The sequence below is a fragment of the Buteo buteo genome, chromosome Z (genome assembly GCF_964188355.1).
Source record: "Buteo buteo chromosome Z, bButBut1.hap1.1, whole genome shotgun sequence".
Lineage (NCBI taxonomy): Eukaryota > Metazoa > Chordata > Aves > Accipitriformes > Accipitridae > Buteo > Buteo buteo.
The window spans coordinates 12,074,606-12,102,481 of record NC_134204.1 but is presented as its reverse complement, the minus strand read 5'-3'; the positions used below and the strand labels follow the sequence as shown (position 1 = coordinate 12,102,481).

At 47.5% G+C, this 27,876-nt stretch overlaps 1 protein-coding gene across 1 annotated transcript; it reads left to right on the top strand.

The window, feature by feature from the left end:
* Nucleotides 1-87: 87 nt before the first annotated feature.
* On the top strand, nt 88-27,876 carry LOC142026894 (myosin-IIIb-like). Its single transcript, XM_075020348.1, has 30 exons — nt 88-236; nt 327-392; nt 485-615; nt 3,289-3,391; nt 6,019-6,121; nt 6,590-6,746; nt 7,095-7,197; nt 7,462-7,590; nt 8,825-8,933; nt 10,716-10,832; nt 11,255-11,355; nt 11,789-11,875; nt 12,051-12,116; nt 12,444-12,557; nt 13,676-13,787; nt 15,215-15,261; nt 15,578-15,640; nt 15,909-16,028; nt 16,924-17,009; nt 17,258-17,305; nt 18,824-18,871; nt 19,059-19,150; nt 20,384-20,515; nt 20,875-20,981; nt 21,306-21,505; nt 23,570-23,659; nt 24,667-24,832; nt 25,167-25,463; nt 25,773-25,854; nt 26,993-27,876. The coding sequence occupies exons 1-29, from the start codon at nt 111-113 to the stop codon at nt 25,848-25,850; spliced, it is 3,198 nt and encodes a 1,065-aa protein (XP_074876449.1). The 5' UTR covers nt 88-110; the 3' UTR covers nt 25,851-25,854; nt 26,993-27,876.

Below are 27,876 nucleotides of genomic sequence, written 5' to 3'. Positions count from 1 at the left end.
GGAGAGGGGCCGGGCAAGGCAGGAGAGGGCAGGGCTGGGGCGGGCCGTCGTTCGTTCGTCCGTCCGTCCGTCCGTCCGTCCGTCGGCGGTTTCGCGGGGAGCCGTCCGGCATGGTGTCGCGGGGGGAGCGTCGCCCGCCCTGCGGGGCGGCCGGGAACCTGGCGGAGCTGGCGGAGCTGGACGAGGAGGCGCTGCTGGGGGGGCTGCGGGAGCGGTTCCTGAGGCAGCAGGTCTACGTGAGTGCCGGGGGGGGTACGGGGGGACGGGACCCGAGGCGGGGGGCGGCGGCGGGGGCTCGGCTTGACGGGCTCTCCCCTCTCCGCCAGACCGACGTCGGGGACATCCTCATCGCCATGAACCCCTTCCAGCCCCTGCCGCTGTGCGGGAGAGAGGTGAGTCCCCGCGGCCGGCCGGGACCCGCAGCAACCCACCCCCCCCGCCATTCCATCCCCTTCACCGCCTCTCCGCCACCGCTTCCCCCCAGGTCTCCGAGCGGTACCGGCGCCAGGAGACGGGCATGCTGCCGCCCCACATCTTTGCCGTGGCCAGCCGGGCCTACTACGGCATGCTGGGCCGTCGGGGCAACAGGCCCCAGAACCAGAGCATTGTCATCAGGTGAGGTCCGGGGGGGCGGCCGGGCCGGGGTCTCGCCGGAGCCGGGCAGAGGTGGGGGGCCGGAGGGTGGCCAGCGGAGCCCCGCCGGGCAATCCCCGCTGATGTTTCAAGGTGAAGCTCGTCTCCAGCGCTGTGGGTGAGTCAAAACCCAGCTGCGCTTGTGTCCTGGTTCTGTCCCCTCCCCAGATTTTGCCCAGCCCCAGCCTGCCCGTTGAGGGGGGCAAAAATGTTGGAGAGACAGCCTTGAGGCTGTGCCAGCACTGCTCGGCAGTAGCCAAAACACTGGAGTGTTATCAGCACCTTTCTGGCTACCAGCACTACGAGGGCTGCTGTGGGGAGAAATAACTCTAACTCAGCCAGACACAATACAGCTGGCAGCGCATCGCTCTTCCTGAGCTGCCCGCTTTCCAGACAGGAGAGCGGGCAGGTCGCGGACAGAGGCGCCCGGCAAACAAAGCTAGCTTTTGTGGAGCAGATCGGCTGCCCATGCTGGTAACGCAGCTCAATGTTTCGGGTTTGCTTCTGGAGGGATGTGGCGTTGGAAAGATTCAACCACCTCTGGGGAAAGCCACAGGGTGCTGCTCTTTGCCAGAACAACTCCCACCGTAACTGCTGTAATAAAGGTTATAGGTAATGAAGGGAGCCTGTTTTCCCGAAGCGGAGCTTTCCATATATAACCAAAGAGCGGGAGAAAAAAAAAGTAGAAGCTTTTTTTTTCCCCTAAGACCTTTGGGAATCCAGTCAGGGAAAATCTTACTGTTGTGGGCAGTTCCGTGCACTAGAAGCGAAAAAAATGGACTCTTGTAACAAAGTGCGTACCAGTGTCACGAGCGCTTCACTCCACATTGTCACTACTGTTCTGCTGAAACTGTGCAGGGCAACAGATAGCATCAGCTAACAGGAAAAGCCTCAAACGACATCAACTAGCAGAGAAAGCCTCAAATCACTGACTGCCTGTTCTGGGTATTGTAAAGAACTGTTTAAATGTCACTGCAGTTAAAATGTTAATTGCCAGCTTGTTTGATTTAATATCCCCTCCTTTATATTGGGCTTCTGATCATTTTGTCAGTATTTTCAGTCTACAGACTTGCTGAATCACTGCTCAGTGTTGTGGTGGGACTGGGAGCTGACCTTGAGGGTCACTTGAGCCCCACTCATTTCCCTAGTCTGCAAGCCACCAGTGCCTGTGCTTTACTTGAAGTGCTCTCATGAAGTGGTGACTGTGGAGTCAGCAGGTGGAAGACATGCTGCTGGTAGGGCTCTTAGAGGTGGAGAACAGTCATCGTATGTGTCTTGGGAGATGGAAGACAAAAAAAAGTAACCTGTGAGTGTTTGCCAAGAAGTCAGTGGCCTGATTGTTTTCTGCCAGCAGTTTGTGGTCTCAGAGATGAGAGTCTGAGCTGCTCCTGTGCATCTTGCAACCCTATTAACTGGTGTGTATGTTGCCAGTGGTACAGCACTTTGGTCTCCTAGAGATGACTTTGCTCTTCTTCACAGCCTGGGGCAGTTACACATCTGCAGCTGGATAGTATTTGCAGGACCTGCTGAAGCTTTTGTGCTTGTTGGAGGGTACAAGGACAAGCTTGAACCATGGGAGTGCTGGCTGATAGTGCTTTTGTGGAGGAAGCATGTCACTGAAAACAAAGAAAACATCTTGCATACTGAGCAGGGGTGCTGTCTGGATGGCATGTTCTCAACTGGCAAAATGGTCTGTCTTGGTGCATATTCGGGTGGCGATGGCCTGATCTGTGCTTGAGATCAGGTATCTGTTGTAGTATTTGAGGTATTTAGCCACCTATGACACATACTTGATTCCAAGTGCAGAGCCACTGGGAGCTAAAAGCAGTAAAGCCACACCAGATGTTCAAAGGTCGGGTGTGGAAAGGGAGACCTGCCCTCAGGTATATCTTCAGCATTTCCTGCATTATTTTTTTTCTATGCATACGCTGAAGTTCTGTGCTGGTATGATGTTGTCAATCAAGGACACATCTCACTGATTGTACATTCCCCCTCCCAGGACAGGGGAAACTGCCCTTGCCAAGTGCTGCTTGTTTGACTTGGGGGCAGAGGTGCTTGGGCACGTATGATGGCAGAGTGACGGCAGAGTGACGTGCACCGCTGCCACTGTGGGTGTGTGGATGGCTCTGCGGTGGCATGCCCGCGTTCTCAACTGGCTGATGCATGTGAATGTGTGAAGTGCCTGAGATTTGAGATTGCAACAGTATCTCAAGATCAGTACTCAGTTGTGGATATGAGATAGACAGGGCAAATCTCTTTGAAGGAGGAGGAAGGTGTCGACTCCAGCATATGTGGGGGAGCCGATGTATCAGATCACTTTTGAAGGAGGTTGTTTACCAGAAGTTAGATATATTTTTTTCTTAAGCAGTAGACCAAATGGTCTGTCCAGTGCATCCCATCCAGAAGTGATGGCATAGGGTATACCTGTACTCCTTTGCAGATGGGGAAAAAAATCCACTAGGGAGGGATCAGGACCTTGCAGGACTTGCTGTGTAAAGCTGTGGTGTGAGTTTATACTCATACATGCAGTTTAGCTGAAAAAGTTGTGAAGCTCTTGGACAGGAGAGCACACTCAAGTGATGGGGCACTGAGGCGTAAGGGGCAGAACAGCTATACTTTACGGCTGCTGGAATTTCGTTTGATTTTTCTTGGCAGTGGAGAGAGCGGTGCAGGGAAAACAGAGAGTACGAAGCTATTGTTGCAGCACATAATGAACCTATGCAAAGGCAACTCACAGCTGGAGCGGCAGATCCTTCAGGTAGGTCATTACAGGATGGTACTTGAAGATGCAGAAGCAACACTGCTGCAAGACAACTTGCATTAGCCTCGGGAAGCCTGCTGATGAATCACCACTTGAAGTCAGGAAGCAAAACATAAGACACATAAGAAAATGGTGCGTGAGGATGGTGAAGTAGCTGACCACAAACTAGAATAGTTTGTAGGTCAGTAACTCTGTTTGCTGGGAATGTACTGGTATTTTAAATGATAGAAAACTATTGCTATCGTTCATCATGTTCTCTGTGACAAGGGGTTAGGTGCATTTTCAGAATAATTTCCTGCTTGAGGTAGGACAAGGACTTTTATTAGAAAAATGAAGTCTTGTTTTAATGGTACACAAGGATGGAGAATCCACACAGCCTTCAGTCACCTTTCCTTGGGTATTTATACTTACACTTACTGTCAGGCACATCCCTGCTAACTGGCTAACTTCATCTTTGCTGTTTTCATATACTTTTGCTAGCTGATTTTGAAACGTATTTGTCTCTTTGGTCTGAAGTATTTCCACTTGAATTGCTCCCCAAGGTGTTGTGAGGTTTTTTGAGCAAAGCACACTTTAGCCTTCCATGTGGTAGATTAAGCAGAGTGACTTCTTGGACTACTTCGTTTTAAAGTCTGTGGTTTTGGGTTTACTGTAGAGCCAGAGAGATCTTTCTGTGTGTGGTGGGTTAACTTTGGCTGTACACTGGGTGCCCACCAAGCCACTCCCCCTCCTCAACTGGGCAGCCGGAGAAAAATATGACAAAAGGGTCATGGATTGAGATAAGGACAGGGACATTACCCAGCTATTACTGTCACAGGCAAAACAGACTTGACTTGGGGAAAATTAATTTAATTTATTGACAATTAACATCAGAGCAGGATAATGAGAAATAAGACCAAATCTTAAAACACCTACTCCCAACCCCTCCCTTCTTCCCAGGCTCAACTTCACTCCCGATTTCTCTGCCTCTTCCCTGCAAGCGGCACAGGGGGATAGGGAATGGGGTTGCAGTCAGTTCATCACACGCTGTCTCTGTCTTTCCTTCCTCCTCACGCTCTTCCCTGTTTCCAGTGTGGGGTCCCTCCCACGGGCAACAGTCCTCCATGAACTTCTCCAATGTGAGTCCTTCTCATAGGCTGCAGTGCTTCACAAACTGCTCCAGCGTGGGTCCCCCACAGGGTCACAAGTCCTGCCAGAAAACCTGCTCCAGTGTGGGGTCCTCCCTGGGCTGCAGGTGGAGATCTGCTCCACCGTGGACCTCCATAGGCTGCAGGGGGACAGCATGTCTCACCACGGTCTTCCACACAGGCTGCAGGGGAATCTCTGCTCCGGCGCCTGGAGCATCTCCTCCCCCTCCTTCTTCACTGACTTTGGTGTCTGCAGGGTTGTTTCTCTTACATGGTCTCACTCCTCTCTTCTGGCTGCTGTTGCGCAGCAGTTTTTCCCCCTTCTTAAATATGTTAAGACAAAGGCACTACCACCATTGCTGATGGGCTCAACTCTGGCCAGTGGCAGGTCCATCTTGGAGCCAGATGGAACGGGCTCTGTTGGATGTGGGGGATGCATCTTGCATCTTCTTACAGAAGCCACCCCTGCAGCCCCCCAGCTCCCAAAACCTTGCCACACAAACCCAATACACTGTGCCATGCTTTCGGGTCTGTAATGGCATATTATTTCAGTGTGGTATCGTCCACGGTGGATCCGAGGTGAATGTTTGTGCTCTGTTGTGGGAAAGTGGCATTGATACACCTGCTGGCTCCGCTTAGAGCTGGCTTGGGCCACACTGCCAAGCTGCTTCTGACCTGAGCAGGTTCAGGAAGCAGGATAGCTGTGTTTGCTCAGCATAGTGCCTGAAGCCAGCCTGCAATTCCTCGAGTAGAAACAAAGTTCACTTCAATCCAGGTGAGCTGCCCTTGGAAAGCCTAGAGGTGATGGTGAAGAAATAATAGGAATCTTATTTGGTTCCTGTAGATATGTTCAAGGACTAAGTTAGCCCTTTGGGGATTACAGTGTCATGCTGTAAAGCTGTGTTCAGCAGGCTGCCCAGCATGTACCCTAAGGCATTGTTCTCCCAGTTGGCAGGCGTTATTTGCTCAAATATAGAAAAACTGTCATTTCACCTTGTTTGTGTCAGTTGACCAAGCTGGTCTGATTGTTCTGTTAGTTTCTTTATAATTTGCTGTCCTGAGCCTTACACTGTCTACAAATTTCAGTACCTAAGTTACCATGCTTACATTTACTGAGTGCCATGTTTACCTTGTTTATTGCTGTAGTATAGCAGTCAAAATTATCTAGTGATACCATGTCAGATACTTTGTGGAAATCTGTTATACCAACCTTATCTTTTAACAAATGAGTCAGTGATCTTACTGAGATCTAATCAGTTTAATCAGTTTGATTGTGCTTATTTTCAGTAATCTTATGCTACTTAGTCTTTGTTATATTTGCCTCTTTCAGTTCCTTTATCCAGGGTGTGATAAAATAGGTGCTCTTGGGTACTCATGGAGTGCTTCCTATTCCAGCTGAATGCTGAAGAGTAAATGCTGAAGTTAAACTTTTCCAAATAAGTTAGATTGGATCACTTAATTTGAAGAATGCTTCTTCTGCTTGCTCACTTCTTTTAGGTAAATCCATTGCTTGAAGCTTTTGGCAATGCCCAGACTGCGATAAATGACAACAGCAGCCGCTTTGGAAAATACATACAGCTGCGTTTCCAGAATAGTGCAGGTAAAGTCAAGGGCAAATACTAGTTTGGGGCATGGTTAGGAACTGGAGGGAGTGGACTGAGTAGCCAGAACTTGTGGAGGGTGAAGTTTTGACACCCGACTCCCTGTGGGAAGGGTGTGCAATTCCGTAAAATCTTAGAGCAACCACAGCTGTTGGATAAGACCTGGGTTTGGACAGTGTGGGAGAACAGGAAGGAGATGGGGGTGACAGTGCAGAGGAGGTATCACTAATGCTCTGTAGTTCCAGAAGCCTTGGTTGCTGCTAAAGGAGGTGAGCAGACATCTGTAAGATGATGGGAAGCATTGAGAAGCCCATTTCCAGGGTGCTGGGCAGCCTAGAAGGTGTTGCACACAAGAAAGTTATTTTAGACAATTCCATGCTCCTATCGCTAAATAAGAGACGTGGGACAGCTCAATCAGCTTCATGTCCCCCAGTGCAACGTTTACCCTGTCACCTTCTTGTGTGCAGTGCAAGGTGCAAAGCTGAGTGAGTACCTGTTAGAGAAGTCACGGGTAGTGCAACAAGATATCGGGGAGAGGAATTTCCATATCTTCTACTACATGTTTGCTGGGCTTTCTTCAGAGGAAAAGGAGATGTATGGGCTATTGGATCCTTCACTCTACAGGTACTTCAAAGGCAGACCATCCATGCCTAGTTTAGTCTTCATGATGGGGGGTGGAGGTGAAAGCAGCATAATGGAGCCTATGCCTCTTGCCCTGTGGCTCTCTGTGGAGCCTGGTACAGGTAAACAAATGAATGGAAGCTGGAGTTGGATCTGAATGGAGCTATGTGAAGAGATCTTATGGGTCATCATGGAAGCTGGGAGGTCTGGAGTCTCTTCTTTGCTGCATTACCTTGGAAAAGTTTCACTTTCGTGTCTCCACTGCTGTCAATCTGCTTTGTTCCTTTGGGGTAGGACTGACTTGCTGTGCTGGTTGTGTGACGGTTTTGTATGGGATATACACTTTCTCAGGTACATAAGTGGACGATTTGGTACATCGGATGCAGCTCAGTGCTGGAAGCACAAATACCAAGAGGTGTGCAATGCCCTTGACATGGTGGGCTTTCAAGAACAGGTCAGTTCTGAGGTCATTTAATTTCCACCTGTGCTTACTGCAGGCTTAGGGTTTCTTTCTGGCTGCTCTTTTGAGGCTCAGTCCTATTTCTCTCCTCTGGATTTTCCGTGTTGCTTCCAAACCACCTGAGTCTGTCAGGCTTTGTGTAGAGCCTTTTCCCACAGGTTGCCTGTGCCTTTCCCTCACCTCTCCAACTTCTGGGGCCTCCGTGTTGTATATGTTACATGCTGATAAGTTTTCAGTCACCTTTCTTTTGTGTTTTAGGAGCAAGTGGACATGCAGACTATCTTGGCTGGTGTGTTGTCTCTGGGCAATGTGACCTTTGAGCCTGAGGAGAGCGATGGGTCTGTAAAAGTGAGTGAAGTCTCCCAGGGATGGCTGAAGGCTGCAGCGGTGAGTCACAAGAAGACCTGACAGAAACCTTATGGATATGATGCTGGTTCCCACGGGCAGTGTGTCTGCAGGAGCTGCTCCTGCCAGAGGTGGCAGAGGACGATTCTGCCTCAGAGTGTGAAGGCTCCTGATGAACACAGAGGGTTTTCCAGAAAAGCACAGTATGACCCCATGACTGCATCTGTGTTCGCTGCTATTCATTCCCAAAGACACATTTCCCAGCTTCTGTTTCTTGTGTGTCTAGAACCAGTGTCTTGCATATGACAATATCACATGTGCCTTGTTGACTTCATACAATACAAGCTTTTTAAAATTAAATGTTATGTGTTACTAAGTGTGATAATACCTTGGAGAAATTCAGGTGTGCAGTATCTGAACACTAGTTCTGTGTTTTCGACAGATCTTGTCCAAGCATACCACCTTAACTGCTATAAATTTTTGTTGCTTATCCAGAATTAAACTTTCTATTTCACATGAAATTATCACAGGTTAAGAAATATATATTCCCCAGGACTATCCCTTTTTTATTATATGGGATGGAGGCATTATCCTGCTTTGTTAACAACACAGAACAGAAAAATGTAACGTATTTCTGCCCTTTCTATGTCTTTTTATTTGAAATGCCAGCAGCCTTAGTTTTTGGTTTCACTCCCATCTCTTTGCCTGTTTCCCTCCTACACCACACCTGAAACAACCACCTGCATCTGCTCAGCAGCCAATTTCTTTTCGTCTTGCTTCTTACAGTCTGCTCCTTGGTTTTTGCCCACGGGAGGGGAATTACTGTTAAAGCAGGCACTTGGGGGTTCAGTTGTGTCTGAGTTCCCTTTGTTTCCTGTCTCTTGTGGGTTCGTGTGACTGATGTCTGCTGAAGTTCAGACATCTCAGCACCTGCACAGTCACCTCCGTGTGGTGCTGTTCAATAAGTCATTAAATGACTCAGCAGGAACTGGCATGGTTCCCAAAGAAGGTGAAAGGTGGCAGCACAAAGTATTTCAGAGAAAGTGCAAGAGTGAGCTTGGTCACTGCAGGGATAGTGCAGAACTCAGAGCCCAGATCCGACTCCAGTGCTATGAAATGTTAACAGTAGTACTTATCTTACAGCAGAGCTCAAAGGCCCTTAATCTGAATCGTGACCCCGTTACACTGGTTGTCGCACAGACACAAGGAGATAAAATCCCCACAAGTTGAGTAACGGTTTACTCTTGACTGTCCTCATCTATTTTCTCTCTCCCAGAGTCAGTTTGGAGTCCAAGAAGATGAACTGTTAAATTGCCTTATTTGTACAATGTCGGTGACCCGAGGCGAACAGATTCAGCGTTTTCACACCCAGCAGCAGGCAGAAGGTAAGAAACATAATGAATTGCAGATGTGCTGGCTAGAAAAACTGACCATATTTGATGGAAGGGTATCCCTACACATGTGCAACTTGTTGGGAACAAAGATGTCTGTGCCCCTTCATTCCTCTTGCAAGTATATCAGTGTTTATGTTTAGCCTTTTACTGACATGTAGGACCATGAATGCTGCTTTTGTTTGATCTCCAAGAGACTGCAGAGATTAAATGAGAAACCAAGGAATTAGCTTTGCTTTCTTCCTCAGTCCAGCCTAGGAGGAAACTGTATGTATTTGTACAAAAGAGTGGAAAGCTCCTGTTGCAGAGTGCTGGTAGTGTGCAGAGCTCTAGGTAGTAGATAGAGAAATAACAGACAATCAATGAGATAGCACGATATCAAGGAAGGAGTGAGGTGAAAGGGGAGTATGTTAAAGTAGCAAGAACAAGGTGTTATTTTCACTTTCGATAAGAAAAGAAAATAATCCAAGATAATCTGCACAAAAAGCTTCAGTTAAGAGATTTAAAAAATAAATTAAGAAAGCATGAAATCCCTGGATTTCTAAATTATTGCTTAAAATAAATGGAATAAAAACTGAAAATGGGGAATTAGCTAGTTCTCTTTCCCAAATGTCTTCTCTTGCTTCTCTCTGGACAATAAAATATATGTCTCCCATCATGCAGTAGGTCATGTTGATTTGGTCTCCTTCTTCTTAGATGTCAACAAGTTTTCCATCAATTGCATCCTCCTCTTGCCCACAGTGTTTAAACACTTTGCAGCTGTAGGTTAGGAGGAACAGAACTATTCATTTTTCCAGGTACAACTTGGAGCCTCTTGCTTGGTTTAGCAGTGAGGGGATCCATACTCCATAGACCTGTGAGGGGAAAGCACATCTCTGGATATTCTAAAAAGTGGCTGGACTTTTTTTGAAATTAAATTTTCCATTTTAGATGGTCTCACAAGTGCCCTAGTATGCCATATCTGATCTTGTAGAAAGATCGTGAAGATTTTGGAATGAAAGAGCTCTGTGTGAGCATGCAGAGGACAGGGATGATCAGACAGATATCTAATGTTTATCTGATCTTTAAAATAGCTTCATAAACCCCTAGACATTGTTGCTAGAGGTGAATGTGTTGAGCCAGCTGGTGTGCTGTGTTCCTGTCCTGGTTTCAGCTGGGATAGAGTTAATTGTCTTCCTAGTAGCTGGTATAGTGCTATGTTTTTGAGTTCAGTGTGAGAAGAATGTTGGTAACACACTGATGTTTTCAGTTGTTGCTAAGTAGTGTTTGTGCTAAGTGAAGGATTTTTCAGTTTCTCATGCCCAGCCAGCAAGAAGGCTGGAGGGGCACAAGAAATTGGGAGGGGACACAGCTAGGACAGCTGACCCAAACTGGCCAAAGGGGTATTCCATACCATGAGCCATCATGTCTAGTATGTAAACTGGGGGGAGCGAGGGTGGGGGGATCGCTGCTCAGGGACTAACTGGGCCTCGATTGGCAGGTGGTGAGCAATTGCACTGTGCATCACTTGTATATTCCAATCCTTTTATTATTACTATTGTCATTTTATTAGTGTTATCATTATCATTATTAGTTTCTCTTTTCTGTTCTATTAAACTGTTCTTGTCTCAACCTGCAAGTTTTACTTCTTTTCCCGATTCTCTCCCCATACCACTGGGTGGGGGAGAAGTGAGTAAGCAGCTGCGTGGTCCTTAGTTGCTGCCTGGGGTTAAACCATGACAGTTCCCTACTCTCCTTGGAGCCCTTCAGTGAGCTGCTGTTGTTCTCTTTGTATAGATGCTCGGGACTCCATTGCAAAGGTGGCATATGGCCGAGTATTTGGCTGGATCGTTTGGAAGATCAATGAGCTTCTGGCTGAGAATGTGGATCCTGAGGTGGAACTGAGGGAGATAGGTGAGTTCTCCCTGCCTTGTTCCTGTCCTGTCCTCATATGTGCATCCCTCAGCCACAATGAAGGAAAGGCACAATATGAGGTTTTTCAGAGATTGCATCCAGGGATCCATTATCAAAGATGTGATCACGTTGGAGATACTAGTTAGCAGCATGAAGTCTGTAGGGCCTTGGCCAACTGTCAGCAGCTGGTTGGTCTGAAGCAACTCTGGGGCACTCTGGGTTTGCAGAGGAACTGGGGGTCAGAGTGGGGCTTCTCCTAACCAGTTCTCCAAGGGCACTTATGGGAGAGGTGCCACTGGTGACTGGCGTTTCCCTGTGCCACAAGAGCTGGATGATGGGAGATACAGTTGTGTGTTGGGGTACACAGCTATCTGCAGGGATGGTCTGCAGGCTCCATGTTGTGCTCATCTTCCCTCTTTTAGGTATCTTGGATATTTTTGGGTTTGAAAACTTTGCAGTGAATCGTTTTGAGCAGCTTTGCATAAACTTGGCCAATGAGCAGCTGCAGCACTTCTTCAACCATGTAAGTCTGCTGTGGGTGATCCCACCTTGCGCGGCAGAGAAAGCCGAGCACTGATCTACCTGGCATATGAAGGAGAGCTTGAGGAAAAATAGGTCTATTGCCTGGAAGGACAAAAATGGTGATTAATGAAGCAGGTTAGAAAGCAACAACCTTCTCTGTTGTGACAGGGGAGCCACTGGTGCAGGGAAGAAAGAAGTAGAAGGGTGAAGCAGTGACCCAAGTTGGCAGAGCAGGGACACTTACACTCTGAGAAATGTTCCTGCTTTATGCACCAGCATCAGGGAGTGACAGGCTTATGGGTGAGGATGCAGAACAGCAGTTGCATCTTGGGCTCCTCATGCCATGGGTGTCTTCTGTTCAGGGTGGGAAGGAAGATGTTCAGGGTTGTCTAGCCAAGTCTGCTGGGTGCATCAACCTCTTTTTTCTGTTTCAGCACATTTTCCAGCTGGAACAGGCTGCCTATAAGGAAGAAGAGCTGCCTTGGGAGACTATCACATTCAACAATAATGAACCTATTCTGGTGAGTGAGAGGACTGACAGAAGAGAATTGCTCCATCGAGCCAAAAGAGGAGTCTTGCTCTTTCTATCATGGGGAGAAGATGCACGTGGGAAGAACCTCTTCAAAGGGTGGTATAGGTGCAAGTGGATGCCCTGTATTGCTTTAGATAAGTGTAATGTGTCTCCTTTTCCTGCAGAATCTGCTTCTGGCCAAGCCAGTTGGGCTTCTGTCTCTTCTGGATGAGCAGAGTGCATTCCCTCAGGTATGCATGAGATAGGGGGCAGAGAAAATAGTGTGTGGGAATGTAGCAATAAATATCTGGGCTGGAGAGAGAGTTCTTACATTGGAGCATGACTTTAAAGACCAGGATGAACAGAGGTGTCCCCGTGTGTGACTGATGAGACAGGACAGCCAGATCAGGGACAGTCTAATGATATTGGCATGCCTGTGGAGAGTCAGACAGAGAGAGTACAGTACAAAACTGTCGCACAGCCAAGGACACTTCCAATGCTTTGGTTTGCTTCCGTGTGCCCTAATAAGGTCTCTGTTGCAGCCTTATCATTTGGTTATGAAATCTGATTTCTTGCAGGCAACTGATAAGACGTTTGTGGATAAACTAAACAGCAGCTTCAAGGCGAGTTTACACTTCCAGCCAGGCCGAGGCCGTGTTTTGTGCTTCAGCATCATCCACTATGCTGGGAAGGTATATATCATTTGCAGGAAGAATGCTGTTGTAATGTATGTAGGAGAGGGGAAATGTGTTGCTTGACAAATAAGGCTTTGATGTAAAGGAATGTATGGTCCAATTTTGATAATAACAGAAGTAATGTTTTCCCAGGGAGTTGCCTCCTAGGATTCCCTGGGATTTCTGTGGAAGGTATAGGAAGAGAGGACCCCTGAAGAAAGTGGGGTTACCTCTGGGAAACATAGGATATTAGAAGAATCTGCTGTACTTGTCATCATTCTATTGGACCTCTTGTCTGAAAATAGTCCTTTATAAAATAAAAGCCTTGCATCCACTGTGCAGCACCAAAGGACAGTGTAATGGCTTTACCTTTACCTATTGGGCTCCAGACCATAGCAGTCACTATTTTATTGCAAGCACTGAGGAACACAGTGAGAGCAGCCAGTTGTTTTGAAAGTGAAGGCAATACATTCAAATGGTATCTAAGCAGCTTGGGATTTAGGACTATGCGTGTAACCTTACTGCCACCAATTTTGAAAGCATTAGCCCAAATATGTTGAATTGATTGGAGGTAATTTCTGGAGCAGGAGCAGACATGACAATTCAGGTCATTGTAATATGCAATTTAGTCATCTAATCTCACTGTTGTTGACTAAGTTATTACTTATGACATTCTTTATTACAAAAACTTAACACCTAACATAGAAAGGAGAGTGGCAGGCTGGAGATGAGAAAGAAAGGGAGCAAGAGAAACATTGGATGCATGACAACTGGATGAAAACCTATTTAAAGGGAAGAGGGGGAGAACAAGGAAAAGAGTGAAGCATAAACCAAAAGGAAGTGAAACTTCATAATCAGGAAAAGGAGAACAAGAGAAGGTGGATGTCTCAGTGTTATGCTGCACTCCTGTGGTTCTAATGCCTCAGTGCCATCTGCAGGGTTTTGTTCTTCAGGATTTGTATCTGAATGGGGTGTATATGCATTTACAAAATTCACGTGCAAGCCAGTGTACAGAATTCCCATGCAAGCCACTGTACATTCAGTTTAACTGTTGCTCCTGGCAAGCTGTGGAGGTGGCTTTCACAGCAAGCCTGTGAGCACTGCTGGTATTAGTGACTTGCTGCCCTTTCCCCTAGGTACAATATACTGCTGGGGGCTTTCTAGAGAAGAACAGAGACACCTTGCCAGCCAACGTCCATGGGCTCTTCATCAACAGCGTCACCCCCTTGCTCAGTGTGCTGTTCAAAGGCAAGTCCCTCTGGTATGATAGGGCATCCTATGTGAATCAAGGCCCACCTTGGCAAGAGTTAAGTGTGGGGATGAGGCTTGTGTGCTCTGAATGTGTTTCACAGCTGGCAGCCCCAGGGAGACTCTGGGAAGACTGCAGCCTGGAGTGGGTCTGCTGGCATATACCGAGCTGTCAGAGCTGTTTGTTCCCCCTTGGAAAGCAAGGCAGGCTATATTATCTTCCAGAGAACTGGCCACTGCTCAGATGTCTTCCCTCGGATCAGATAGACCGTCTTCTCCAGGGCCAGGGCAGAACTGTCTCCACTCGCCCTTTCTATATGCTCTGTTCTTGTCTAGAAATGAAGCTGGACAAGGCCATAGCTTCTAGCTGTTCACACTGAAAATAGTGCTGTAAAGCCACAAGCAATGAGTGTAGAGATTATCCTTTTCAAAGACATGGGGTTTTTTTCAGGTACAGCTTATTAAAAAACTCCAAGGTCATGCATTATTTCTCTCCCACCACTGCACTCCCTTTTTCCAGTTATTGATAAGCCCTCAGTCTCCAAGGCTTCTGTGAAAGTAAGCTTTTAAAGAAAAGTCAAGTGGATGCTTCCTTGGAATTTGTCTGGCTGAACACAGTGGTTCTGGTGCAGGAATTTTTATTTTTTTTTTGGTCCTGTTCAGTCCATGCCACTTTCTGGGATTTCCATGTAATTGATGAATTTAATTTCTATTCTCCGCTGTGTTTTTCAGCTCTTCTGATCAGGAGTATCTTTATCACCACTTCCACACTGTTACTGAAGATACTTAATATAGTCCCAACTCTTTGAAAGTTCATAAACAGCAGAGATAACCTGTTCTTAGATTGGTTGTCCAGTCCTGGGCAGCCAGCTCTAGGTGGCCCTGCTGAACAAAGGGTTTGCCCCAGATGACCTCCAGAGGTCCCTTCCAACCTCAACCATTCTGTGATTCTGTGATTCACATGAGAGCATTGCATCAAGGGTGTGCAAGACTGTCATTGGATCCTTCAGTAAATTCAACTTCCCTGAATTTTTCATCTTGTCACTGAATTAATTTTAAGCTGTCTGACTTTATATAACCTCCCATATTGACTGCTATAGGTGAGCTTCCCATTTATCTGTACTTTTTTCTGCATTGTTAGATGCCCATTGATGATATTTCTTTTGAAGGTTATTTAGGGTTGTTCAATAACCTGATTGCCTTGCCTTCTCAGTGACAGAAAATAGAGTTGCTTGCTTTGTGTGCTTCATATATTTGTATTTTCTTCTCCTTAGCTCTTTCCTTGTATTTCCACATGGTGAAACCTAATGCCCTTCCTGTGATTCAGTATTTGTAGGGAGACTTGTTTGTGAAGTGAGGTTTGAATGTTTAGACGTGGTTGATTGTGAGCAAAGGTACAAAATTAACTATTGTCTCTGTTCTTCCAGCCACTATCTCAAGGACGGGGACACTGATGCCTCATGTGAAAGCCAAGGTATTGCACTTCAGGTCCACAAGGCAATTGATAAATGGTGGCATAGTTACCTGATATCTATTATTTGAGAAACTGGCTGAAAATGAGAGCAGACAGAAATTGGTTGAAAATAAGAGCAGACAGCAATCTGCTTGCAACAATTTCTCCTTTGTTTTTTACCAGGTTTTCTGCTTGCTTCTGCTGATACGTTTAATTTGTCTTCCCTCCCCTGAAATCCACTCTCTGTCCTTTTTGCCATCTGCCTTCCAGCAGAGCTCTTTGGATGGCAATCAAGCATTTCTTCCAGGGATGATCTTTTGTTTGGGTCTGGTTTCAGGTCATACCAGGAGCAGACAAGTTCAATAGCACACGAAAACAGTCTGCTGGAGCTCAGTTCCGGGTAAAGTATTGCTACCCTGCAGTGCCCCTTGAGATGAGTGCGGTGATATTTTAATGAGAGCTTCCAGGCTGCTAAGCATAGTTAAAGCACCCAGCATGCAGACAAGGGTTTTTCTGGGTGCCAAGCACAGCTGATTGTGGTGGGAGTGACCCAGTTGTTACCAGAGCTTTGGAAGTTGCTGTGGGGTTGGAAAACAGTTCTCGCTGCACGCCAGGCTCTGGCAGTGCTTTGGCTTGCTGGACTGTTGATCTTTCTCTGCCCTCACCAGCATTCCCTGATGATGCTCATGGAGAGGTTGTATTCTGCCGACCCTCACTTTGTGCGCTGTATAAAGCCCAACAGCCAGAAGGAGCCAGGTGTAGTGGACAGCCAGGTGGTGCTGCAGCAGGTGAGGAAAAGCAACATCCTTTACAGGTACTTCTGCCATGTCTCAGTGGGGAGGGCAAACTCTACCAAAAGGCTGTGGAGATAGGTGGAAGCTGACTGGTCTGAGTCTCCCCTTGCAGGAGAGAGTAGTCACACTTTTTATGTATGTAATTGTTATGGGTACTTGGGGGTTTTTTTGACACAGACTGCTAGGTCCAGGTTTTGCAGTCTTGGTTCTCTCATGTTTCTTTTTCATGAATGCAATAAGACCTGCTTGTCAGGCACTAGGATTCATCTTTGCATTTCCTGCATGGGGACTGGTACAGACAGTGCTTCTTCATGAAAAATGATGCTTCCTGAAGGAGACTGTTCTCACCCATCAGCCAGGGCAACTCTGAATAGGAGCCGAGATGGGATCGCTTTGATAGGAGCTGATATGTGCTGAAATGACTGTCTTTGGATATTTTGTCAGGTCTGAAATCCAGACAGTTTAAAGAATACTGAAAATTATTAGAAGAGTTCAGAAGGCTCTGTGGCCTGTTTAATGTATATAAGAAAGGATAGGATTAAGAGGGAAGTTCATCTGTGCCTCAGAGTACGTACTTTTGTGTCCAGATTTGGAATTAAAAAGCTAATCTCTAAAGGGCAGAGGCAAGACAATACCCATGGCTGGAAGGTGAAGTTATTTCAGTCATTGGTTTTTATGGTTTCCAACTTTTAACTGAGAGTGGTTAATCATCAGAGTTACAGGATGTGGTAAATTCAGTCTTTAACCAAAGAAACATTTTCAGAAAGAAACTTTTTCATTTTGAACTAGAGATGTTTAGGGCTGAATGAAGGAATTTCTGGCTGCAAAGGAACAAACTAGTGTCCTAATAACCTCTTTCTATTTGTTTCTCTTTGTGGTGCTGCTTCAGCTCCGGTACAATGGACTGCTGGAGACAATACGTATCCGAAGAGATGGTTTCTCCTGGAGACCTTCATTTGAGGAATTTGCTGAAAGGTTTGTTAAAACCTCTGAATGTTCCTTGTTAGATATTGTTAGAGAAGCAACCCTGGTAACCAGATGTGGGCAGAGAGTGAAACTGCCTCTTCAAAGTTCACATGCCTGAGATCATGGGGTTGTTTGCTGTGAGATGCTGAGTGGGAAAGACAGTGATTTATTGTTGTTTTGCTGTGAGGGTGATATGGATCACTTCAGCACATCAAGGATGGGGCTCTTACCTAGCTGAATTGGTTTGTTTTTCACAGATATGGAATTCTTCTAGTTAAACCAGCTGTTTCCCCCACAAAAGAAAGGTAGGAACCCTTCCTTTGTTACGTGCAGTCCAGTTTGTTCTTCAGACTTTTGCTCTCAGGGTAGCATAGCAAACTGAGTAAAAGGAACAAAGTGAGGATGGGATTTTGTAGTAATGGGGAACAAAAATTCCTAGGCAAAGACAGTGTTTAAAAAACATTTGGTACAATGATGAATGAAATATTTCAATTCAATTGCTATAAAGCTGTGCTATCCCGTGGAATGAGAACTGGCTAATGTACTCAATTTAGGGAGTCACAATAATGGTCAAGGGTATCCACTGAACTCAGTATGGCAGGGGCTCAGCACAGTTGCCCAGTGCCTCTCCAAGCTTTTTCCTGATGGTCTTATGGGAGAAGAAGATAAAGACAATGCTGAATAAGCAGGCAGCACTGAATGTCTCCCAGGCTAGAAATGTTGTTTCTGGTCCAAGAATTTTTTTATGTGTACAGGCATAATATACCCTCAGCACTTTGAGAAGCTGACTGTTCTTTACACACATAAATGTCCCTCCAGCTCTGCAGTCTTACCCTGTCAGCTTTTTCCTTCCTTACATCTAGGGCAGCAACTCCCCACCTCCTCTTCTCCACTTCCCCAGTCCCTCCTTCCTGCCATGGTCAATTGCGACTGATAGTGAGAATGAAGCACGTAAAGCAGCCAGCTGAGGGTGTTTTTCCGTCTTTTAAGAAAAGGATTTGAATATTCTCCTGGAACAGTTCTTTCCTGGCAGTAGCTCCTCCAGCCTTCACAGTGCTTCCTTGAAGTTACTGACAATTCTGAATTAAGAGTTGCAAACCCAAGTGAGGTCAAGACAGAATCTCACAGATGAGAGACATGATGGTAAACAGGCAGCATGGTGTGTTTTCAGACACAAAAATCATAGGATGCATTTGAGAAAAGAATTACCGTGGATATAGATTGTGGCACAGTGGAAGGTGGCTGAGATAGAAGGAAAACCATTCTGCTTTGCTATGCGAGATATTAGCAGAAAGTGCCACTATGATTTCACAGCCTAGATTTGCAGGCAGAGGGAGGAAGCTGTCTGTGTGGTGCAGCTAGAGTACTGCTTTCAGTTCCAAGTGCTGGGGAATCTTTCCGAGTGACCCACATTTTATCACTAAAGTCTGCAAAACGAAACTGGAATTGGAAAACAGGCTTTCTCCCAGAAGTCTTGCTGTGCCGACCTTGCAACTTGAGTGCTCCAAAGAGCTTGGAAATGAAATGAGGAAAAACAGTTCTGAGAATAAAATAGGCTCTGCAGAATTGCCTCCCAAGGAGTTGAAGAAAATCTGCCTCTGGGAACCCCTTTGCTGGTGTTCCCAAATGTGATCCTAGCTGTACCTCAAAGAGCACCACAGATTGGCAGCCAGTTACTGAATGTCATCAGGTGACAGGGGGCAGAGAACGTAATGCAGAATCATTGAGGCACTTTCTCCCCCTTTATGTACCTAAAACCACTGGCTGCATGGTGTTTGCTTTGGGAGGAAAATTATTTATTTTGCTTTCTTCCTCTCTTTCAGCTGCTTGGAGATACTGCAAAGTACAGAGCTGACAGGCTGGATATGTGGGTACGTGTGGATCACTGCTGCTGGGAATGGAGGGCCTGAACTACAGAGACTTTATACATGTAGACTGTTACTTGGTTCCCTTCAGGGAGAACTTTATGACTGTAGGAAAGGCCTGTCCAAAGGATGATGGATGCAAGTTTAGATAAACAGTGTTTCTCACTGCTTCTTTCTCTCCCCACCTTCACAGGAAGTCACGACTTTTCTTTAAATATTGGCACCAGGAACAGCTGGGAAAGTATGTGGAACGACTGGAAAGAGCAGCAGTTGTCATACAGAAAGGTGAGCACTGGGGCAGGAGAGTCCCTCAACTCTGATCTCACACCGGGGCAGGGAGAAACTTTTCTCCATTCCCTGCTCCACCATTGCACCTTTGCAGGTGACAGAAAGGCAGGCCAGGTGCCATCTCCATGCCAAGGCATCGGAGTCAGAGTGCTTATTGGAGATGCCCACCTCCTCAGGGCTCATCTTCAGTCGGGGAGAGCCATCAGACAGTGTGAGCCCTGGAAAGAGAAAGCATATGTGCAGGAGAACTGAGCTGAGCAGGGCAAGCCTATGATTTGGCTGCATCCTGAGATCTGGGTAGCCATCCTCTGGAGTGAGGGCTTGTGAGCAGTGTTGAACTGAGGAGAGGGAAAAGATGAGTGAAGCAGATCTCATTCCTACTTTCAGAGACAGGCAGAAGGGGATGAAGTTTTCTTTTGGTGTGTTTTTTTTTCTTTCCTCTCCAGGTAGCATCTGCTCTGGCAGCCTGTTTCTCCAGAGCGGGCACTGTGGGCAGTTTGGTACTTCCCTCTCCACAGGCTCCCTGAGGACTGTGCAACCAGGAGGAGGCTGTCATCCTGCCTGGTCCCTCTGTTATGCTTCTCTTCTGTATGGGTTGTTGCTGAAGCATCTGAGCAGCTTCCAGCTATGCACCATACAGTATGACAAACATCAGACTGTCACATGCTGTGCCTTGTTCTCATCCATGGGGAAGATGTGTGGGTAGTGGGCAATGAGGGAGTGCGGCTTTCAGTTCGTATGCTGTAGTACCTGGTAGAGTAGGCAGGATAATGCAATGTCTGTAATGCTGCTGCTGAACCCTGTGATGACTGCTTATGGGAAAGGTTATCCTGTGGGCTGACACCAAGGAAACCCCATCTCCTGAACGGAATAGCTTTGCTTTTACTGAGTAGTTTCTGAAGGGTACCGAGGAGATAGATGGTTAACAGAGGCCCTTCTGTGAGTCTTTGTTTTTTAGCTATCCTGTGCATTGGCATTAGAGATGAGAGCTTAGATTTGTAATTTAATTTTTTTAAATTTGTTATCTGGCACCTTAGAGGGTAGAAGACAGTTCTCATGTGGTTTTGACTGCCTGCTCAAGTAGAGTCTGCATTGCTGTTCATTAACATGATTGAAGTATTGAGGGCTTTGCACTGGGTGAAAAAGTATCACCCGGTGTGCTTCCCTCCCCCAGGGAGTGACAAAAGCATAATGAGCATTTTTTTCTAACCACCACTTTTCTTTGAACAGTTTTCAGGGGATTCAGATACAGGAAGAGTTACCTAAAACTGGTGGCTGAGCAGAGAGCTCAGGCACAGAGGCTACAGGAGGAGGCAGAGAGAGAAAGAAGACAGCAGCTGGCAGTGGAAGCAGAGGCTCAGAGTAAGTTGTTCCCACTCCCACTGCCCCTGTGTGTGGCCACTTGTGTGATGAACACCTTGAAGTGCTGTAAGCTCCAGGTGATGATGACCTGTCCTCAGCTCTCCTGGGGCTGGGGGTTCCACCGATATGGTGGGCAGGGAGGTGCTGACATTTCTGCCATTTGAAAGAGTGGGTTTCTCTGTGGGGAGCCAAAACAGCATGGTGAAGGTCATTTGCCTGGCTGTGTTGGGAGGGGTGCCAAGCTGTGTCTTTCCCACAAACTCCGTGCAGCAGAGCCTGTCCTTGTCTCAGGCATGTGGAGGATGGATCTCATGGACCTTGGATGCTAGTTTTCATCTACTTCTTTCCTCTTCTTGCAGAAAGAATGTCCTTTCCAGTCCCCATGCCACGAAAGAGGCACCCTCGGCCTTCTCCCAAACCTCCTGATAAGCCACCAGTGCCACGGCCACGGAGCAAACTAACAGAGGTAGCGATATTGGCTCTGCTTGGGGCCCCTTAGCCAGATGTGCTGGTTCCCTGCTCCTTCCACCTTGTGCATGCACACATTCTGCTGCATGTGGTCCCAGGAGAATGTTGTCATACTTGTTATGGAGAAGTGAGAGAGTCCTTTCCTATTGTGGTTAGTTAAAAAAGCGTGGTCAGGACCTTTGAGGAACTGAAAGCAGTGTTTGATAGTTTGTGACTGATCTTAAGGAACTCAGGATGGGATCATTACCTAAGTGATCCCTTTAGAGGTCCCCTGCCTTTGACCTTGCTTTCATGCCCACTTTCCCCCTCTCCCCACTTTCAGTCCACTCCTTTTGATAACTTCTTGGACCGTTCTGCACCTCACCCTGTTCTGGGGACAAAGAAACAGGCTGGAGAAGAGGCAAAAATGAGGAAATGCAAGAGAGGAGCAAGTCTCCGCTGGTTCAAAGAGACGCAGGCTGAGAAGGTCATGCAGGATGATGGGGCCTTTCCAAGCTGGCTGCATGGGATGATCAGCCGGAGGTGAGTATGCTGGACATAGTGGCTGCAGGTTGGACTGTGGCAGGCAGGCAGAAGCTGCTGTGTCCTTAGGAGGCTGGATTTGTCAGGATTTGCCTCCTTAAGGAATGGGAGTGACCTGTGTAACCTTTCACTTTTAGGCTGTGAGCTTCAAACCCTTAGGGGGAAGCTTGGAGCTCCCTGTCACAGGATGCAAATGCTGAAACTATACATGGGTCCAGGAAAGACTGTGGAAACTCAGAGGAAATACGTCCACTGTGGGTTCCTAAATACAGATCCTGTGCAGGGCAGGGAGGCTTGGAAAGGGCTTGGAGAGGAAATACACACATGCACGTACCCTGTTGTGGACTGTTTGCAGGACATGATATGGAATGAAGATGGACTTTTGGTCAGACTGATCATGACTGTTCTTATATCTCTCAGTTTAGGTCAGGAGGAGACCTCAGTTTACAGCAGGAAAATATGGAATTCAGTGTACATTTATTATTTTAAAATGTATTAAGAGGGCCTTTAGTGAGTACCCAATAGCAAGATTCCCCCAAAGCCCCCAGATACAGGAGAAGGAAGAGTTTTTGTTAATACCTCTGCCTATGTAAGAAGGGTGCAGTGTAGGTGGAATTTACATCCCTTTAAGCTGGGAGAGACAGCCACAAAGCCCTACTTTATTATGGAGTTGTTTATGAGCCTGTGAACTCCCAAGATTTTTGGGGAAAACCTTTATTTAAATGCTTGAAATTTTGCTACTGGGTATGCCTCACGCTTCATTCTCTTGACTGAGCCAAGCATTACTTTCCAAGCAGTGTGATAACTGGAGAAATGCTGATTATGCCAGTAATCAGACATGAGCAAGACAGTGGGGTTAGCAGGTAGACATCAGAATTTCTGGCTATAGTCTCCCCTGTGTGCAAATTAATCTATGGTGCTGCATGCTTGCTAACTGCCAGCGTTCCTTATTTGGTGGGACTTTTGCGTGGGCATTGCTGTCAAGCGTGCCTGTCATTTGAACAGCCTTATCATCTTGCTCCAGTTTGTAACTTTTTTTCTGTTAAAGCTGCAAGTCTCCTTCAGTCTTATTAGATCTCAAGATCCTGGATTTTGTCAGCTTATCAGTGTGAACATTACTCAGAGACATTATAGAGCATGTTAGCTTAGTAAAGGGCATTGCACTAGCTGACAGCTCCCTGGTAGCTGCATTTTTTTTCTTAAGATAATTATCAAGGTCCCCACCTGCATTAATGCTTTTGTCCACAGATCCAAGAATGCAGGAGAGGAACTAGCACCTGGAAGAAAAAACTGTCTGAATTCAAATATAGGCTAGCCATGAGCACTTCACAATGAAGGGCATAGCAGATCCTTCCCAAAGACACTGAAGATTAGACACTTTGTAAGTGGTGCTTCCTGTTGTTGGATTTAAGTCTCCATACAGCAGTGTAAACTCAGCATCATTTAACAGCAGCCAGAGCAATCCCAAACTGCACTGGTGATTTGCAGTCCCCTTTATTCTGGAGCAAGGCACATGACAAGCACAAAGCAGTGCTTTGTCTGTTGGGCAGAGAGGGGGAAGACGTCCTTCCAGCAGGAAGTTTAGAGAGCCAGAGTGGTGTAATCCAAGTTGGTGTTTTTCCAAGCCATTGGGCTTACCTTGTGCTGAGCACCACTACCCCACAGCAGCATCCTGACTTCTTCTCTCCTGACTTCTCTCCTGACTTCTTCTTCCTGGAGTGTAGGAAATGCACATGTGCACAGCCTTCTCATCTCGGTCATGCTTTGTAAATGTGCTCTGTGCTGGAAGGTAGCTGTTGCTATTGCACTAGTCAGACTGCTGGAGCAGCTTTGGAGCAGCCATGCTTGGAGAGGCTTTGGCTGAGAGTGTTGTGCCGCCTCAGCCTGCTAATGCCTCCTTGCACCAGCAAGCCTGAGTGAGGAAACCTGTAGCTAGGAACATGTGGGGCAGATGCTGGCCTTCCTGTGGACTGGGAGCACCACCATTGTAGCACATGAGACAGGATGGAATCCCTGCACAGAGGCAGCTGCTCACTGTCTGCTGAAAAACTTTCCTGTTTCCAGGGAAGCTGAAAACTTGCTGATGGACGAGCCTTTGGGTTGCTTCCTTGTTCGGATCAGCCAGAGCCAACCGGGCTATACCTTATCATACAGGTAAGTAATAAGCCTTCCAGAGAAGGCTCAGGGGAGACCTTATTGCTCTCTACAACTACCTGAAAGGAGGTTGTAGTGAGATGGTGTCAGTCTTTTCTCCTATGTAACAAGCAACAAGACAAGAGGAAATAGTCTCAAGTTGTGCCAGGGGAGGTCTAGATTGAATATAAGGAAAAATTTCTTCACTGAAAGGGTTATCAAGCATTAGAACAGGCTGCCCAAGGAAGTAGTGGAGTCACTATCCCTGAAGGTATTTAAAAGATGTGTAGATGTGGCACTCAGGGACGTGGTTTAGTGGTGGACTTGGCAGTGCTAGGTTAACAGTTGGACTCGATGATCTTAAAGGTCTTTTCCAACCTAAAGGCTTCTATGATTCTATGAAACTGAGCCATGCACGGCTGGAGAAGTTAACCTCCTCCACAGAGGAGTCCAGTGAGGACGATGCTCAGCCTTTCCTATTGTGGGTGCATCAGACAGTTTGGAGTAGCAGTTGGGACACAGTGGAGTCTGTCTCCTTGCCCAAAACTAGATCTGTTTGTGGGTGGAGTGCTGTGGCTCCAAGGATGCAGGTCCTGCTTAGGCTGTACTATATGGCTGAGTGGGCATACCAGGTTGGAAGGAGCAGTGACTGAAGCAGAGGAGTCTAGAAGACGGCCTGAGGAGAGGCAGTCAGAGTGCTGCAAGGGCATGGTCTTTGCACAGCCTCAGGCAAGGGGTAGGACAGAGTTTTAATGTGGACAACAGGCATGGGAGGCAATAGAGTCTGTGGGGATTTGGATCTGGCTGCTGGGGTTCTCCTGTCACTGACTTTGGGGAAACTGATGCTCCTCCAGCACCTACTAGCACAGCGTGTGACACACCAGCATGGTGCATCTCCTGCATCTTTTTAATATTTGTTACTGTGGCTCCTGATCACATCTGGCCTCTTAAGGCAACAAGTGCAGAAAGCAATGACTGGGTCCTGGAGAGATGTTGCCATGACTATTTCTCTCTGTCCATGTCCCCAGGGGCGAAGGCCGCTGCAGACACTACATGATCCAGGTGCAGCCCAATGCACGCTATGTCATCCTGGGGGAAGACCAGGCTCACGCCTCGCTCACTGAACTGGTTCAGTATCACCAGGCTGTGGGCATCCAGCCCTTCATGGAAAAACTGACTGTTCCCTGTGGGCAGGTGAGTGTTGAGGATCCTCAGCCAGAAGAGGGGATGGGGCATGGGCTGTGCCCTGAGCAGATAAAGTCACTGCGGCAGCTTCTCTCTTTTGTGTTCCCACTGGGGGCGTCCCATTCTGGCCAAGCAGCTCGGCCTCTTCTGCGTGCACTGGGAAGCACTACTAGCTGGGCACCGGGGAGTCCTGGGGTGGGGGAGAGGCCCTGGTGGGTGGATGACACCCCCCTGCCCCCTGAATGTCAGCAGTGGGCACAGCTGGGTATTCCTCTTTGTTGTGCTGTTTGGGATGTGTGGAGGGTCTGCAAGCCACTGCTGAATCCACTCTTCCCTCCCTCAGAAAAGTAATGAGATTTTGGATTGCAAAGATCTGGAGTGCCTCACACTGGATCTGCCAGCAGCCATGAGGGAGGCCCCTCCGGAGGAGCAGACCAGCCCCTCCGGGCCTTCCACCAGCAGATCTGCTCTGCAGGCAAGAGCCGCCGCAGCTCTCAGACACATGTGGTCCGGGAGGACCAAGAATTTCGCAGACCAACAGAGCCTGGACAAGAGTAGGACAAAGCCAAGCTCAGGCAAGAAGAGAGCCTTCCCTCGCCTCCACTCCTCCATACGCCTGGCGATGCAGGAAATCCAGCAGGTGAGCTGGGGCATATCCTCTGCCAAGTCTTGCCAGCCACAGCCACTCTAGGGCACGTGGAGCTGCCCTACCCAGGGGCAGGAGAGAGGAGGCTTCCACAAGTAGTGCTCGGTTTCCTAGCTCCTGGGTCACAGGTTTTATCTGGTGGTCTTGGGATCAAGACTGGGTTCGTTGGAAATGCTGGGCTGGGGGCAAACCTGGGAGAGGCTCACTGAGATGCCCAAAGAAAAGCCCACAATAGAAGGGGCTGTGATGTGGCCAGCATCCCAATCACTGCTCCCCTAATGCTGTCTCTGCTTCTCACTGCAGTTATCTTCCGCTCCCTTGAACGCTTCTGTACGGAGCTGCTGTCAGTCTCTCAGCACTGATGATGTAAATCCCAAGTGATACGGTAAGAAGAGACAGCACACAGGAGGGCACACAGCAATTGCAGCTTCCCCAGGGAATGGAGGAGCAAAGGGGCTCTTCCATTTGTGCTCCACCTGGAGCATCTCTTGGCCACCAACTACCTAGAAATAGAGCAGGAAAAACAGAGGGCAGTGGCTGGCTTCTGTTTCAGGACTGCAAAGAGACCAGGAAAAATGGGAAAAATCAACATAAGGTTGGGTTCCCAGCACCTGTGGCACACAGTGTGCTTGCAGTTCAGTAACAAGGCTGCTGGAGGGAGCTCACAGTTTGTTAGAGGCCTGGGTCTGGAAGGACAAGTACTATCAGAAAGCACATCTGCATGCTACAATAGTCAGCTGCAGTGGCTTAATGCTGCGGAGGGAGGTATGTATCAGAAGTGGGTGCTGGGCAGAGCACCCTAGTGGGTAGCAGAGGCAATAAGCCCAAGGCAAGGCTGAGAACATAAGAAAAGGCGGGGGTCTCTGAGGACTTTAAACAGGGTCTCAGCAGCTGGCAACACAACTGATTACTGAGGCTGTAATATACGGGGTTATAAGAGTGTATGGAGTGGGCCAGGAAGGGCCTTCTGACACAGCTGGCTATGCCCATTGCATTAATTGTCTGAAGCATCTAGTGGATATGCAGCTCCCCTGTGCAGCCAGTGGGTAAATCCCTGTCCCGTTCAGTTGCTGAAGTCAGGAGGAAGCAGTAGTGGTGCTGTTGTACACTTCTGGAAAAATCTGGATTTGTGTCAGCTGGGAGTGGAGAGGGATCAGAAGACCAAGCTGTTGGCTGCAGATCCACTGCAGGGCTTGCAGCCTTGCGCCAAGATTGCTGAGTTCCCTGTGTGGTTCCACTCCCAGGAATTCATGTTGGAGCAAAGCTTTTTAGCTGGGGCCTGTTTTGTCTTCCTCTTTATGGTTGAGAAAATCCTCTCCCTGAAGTGTTTGACTCAATTGCTTCATTCCTGTATGTGGGTATTGATGTACCCAGGGGATGCTCCTTATGTCTGAGGTTAGGCAGAAGACAGACAAAACATGTGGGATCTGCATAGATAAGTGCAGGCGTGTTGTACTGGGATTGCTGAATGGAGCCTTCCTTTTACGTCCTCCACTGAGTTGTGTTTCTTGACTTCTCTGCAGGTTGAAGTGGCTCAGCCCTATCTTCCAGTGCTGCTGGGCCTTGCCTAACTTGGTGAACATATCCAGACATACAACAGCCTTTTTTCTTTTTTTTTTCTTTTTTTTTCTTTTTTTTTTTTTCCTTTTTGTTTTTACTGCACCCACTGGCCATGTGCCTTTAGACAGGACTGCTGCAGAAATTAACTTACATCAGCACTCAGCTGGTCTCAGTGGCTGAGACTGCAGTATCTGGACCAGTCCCATCCTGGCAGAGGGGAGAGGATGGGAACAGTCACACTCTGCACAGACCCCTCAGTGCCTGACAGTCTGTGTGTCAATACTTCAATGTGCCTGGGGACCCCTCACTTTGCACTGTTAATAGTCACAAACTGGATATCTCCCACCAACCTGTTCTGTCACAGATACCTGTACTCATTTCCTACCTCTTTTTCAAGTCCTCTGTCTCTGTTTTAGTCCTGTGATTCCACTAGTCTGGATGCCAAGGGACGCTGGGCTTGGGAACTAAGGAATGAACGTGGTGTGTGCTTTTTGTTGAGTGCAGGAGCACTTGAACAGGAGCTGAGACAAGGGGTAGGAAAATCTTTCTGCAGAGGGAATTTCCTGCCCTTGCATCAGTGTGCTGGCATGCTGCTCCACACTTCTTAGCCAGAGCTGGAGTCAGGGAATCATTGGTGAAACCCTCTTGTTCATCCTGGTTGAAATCACTACAAGTCTGGGTGCAACAATATCCTGCTTTAGACTGAGGGTAGAGGGCTTGCAACATATGGGACTGTGCTACTTGTTACGTCTTTTCCACCCTTTAAGATAAATCTCTTCTAAATTAAATTCTTTGTACAAGGAGAAACTCAGCGTTTTCTTTGTTTCTGTTACCTGCAGTCAGTTCA

What these genes read in the sequence shown, in the direction of transcription:
- LOC142026894 (XM_075020348.1), top strand. Translation starts at nt 111, where the DNA reads ATGGTGTCGCGGGGGGAGCGTCGCCCGCCCTGCGGGGCGGCCGGGAAC. An exon ending in CACCCAGCAGCAGGCAGAAG is followed by an intron (nt 8,934 to 10,715) that starts GTAAGAAACATA and finishes CTCTTTGTATAG; the next exon opens with ATGCTCGGGACTCCATTGCA. An exon ending in CATGGGATGATCAGCCGGAG is followed by an intron (nt 21,506 to 23,569) that starts GTGAGTATGCTG and finishes TCCTGTTTCCAG; the next exon opens with GGAAGCTGAAAACTTGCTGA.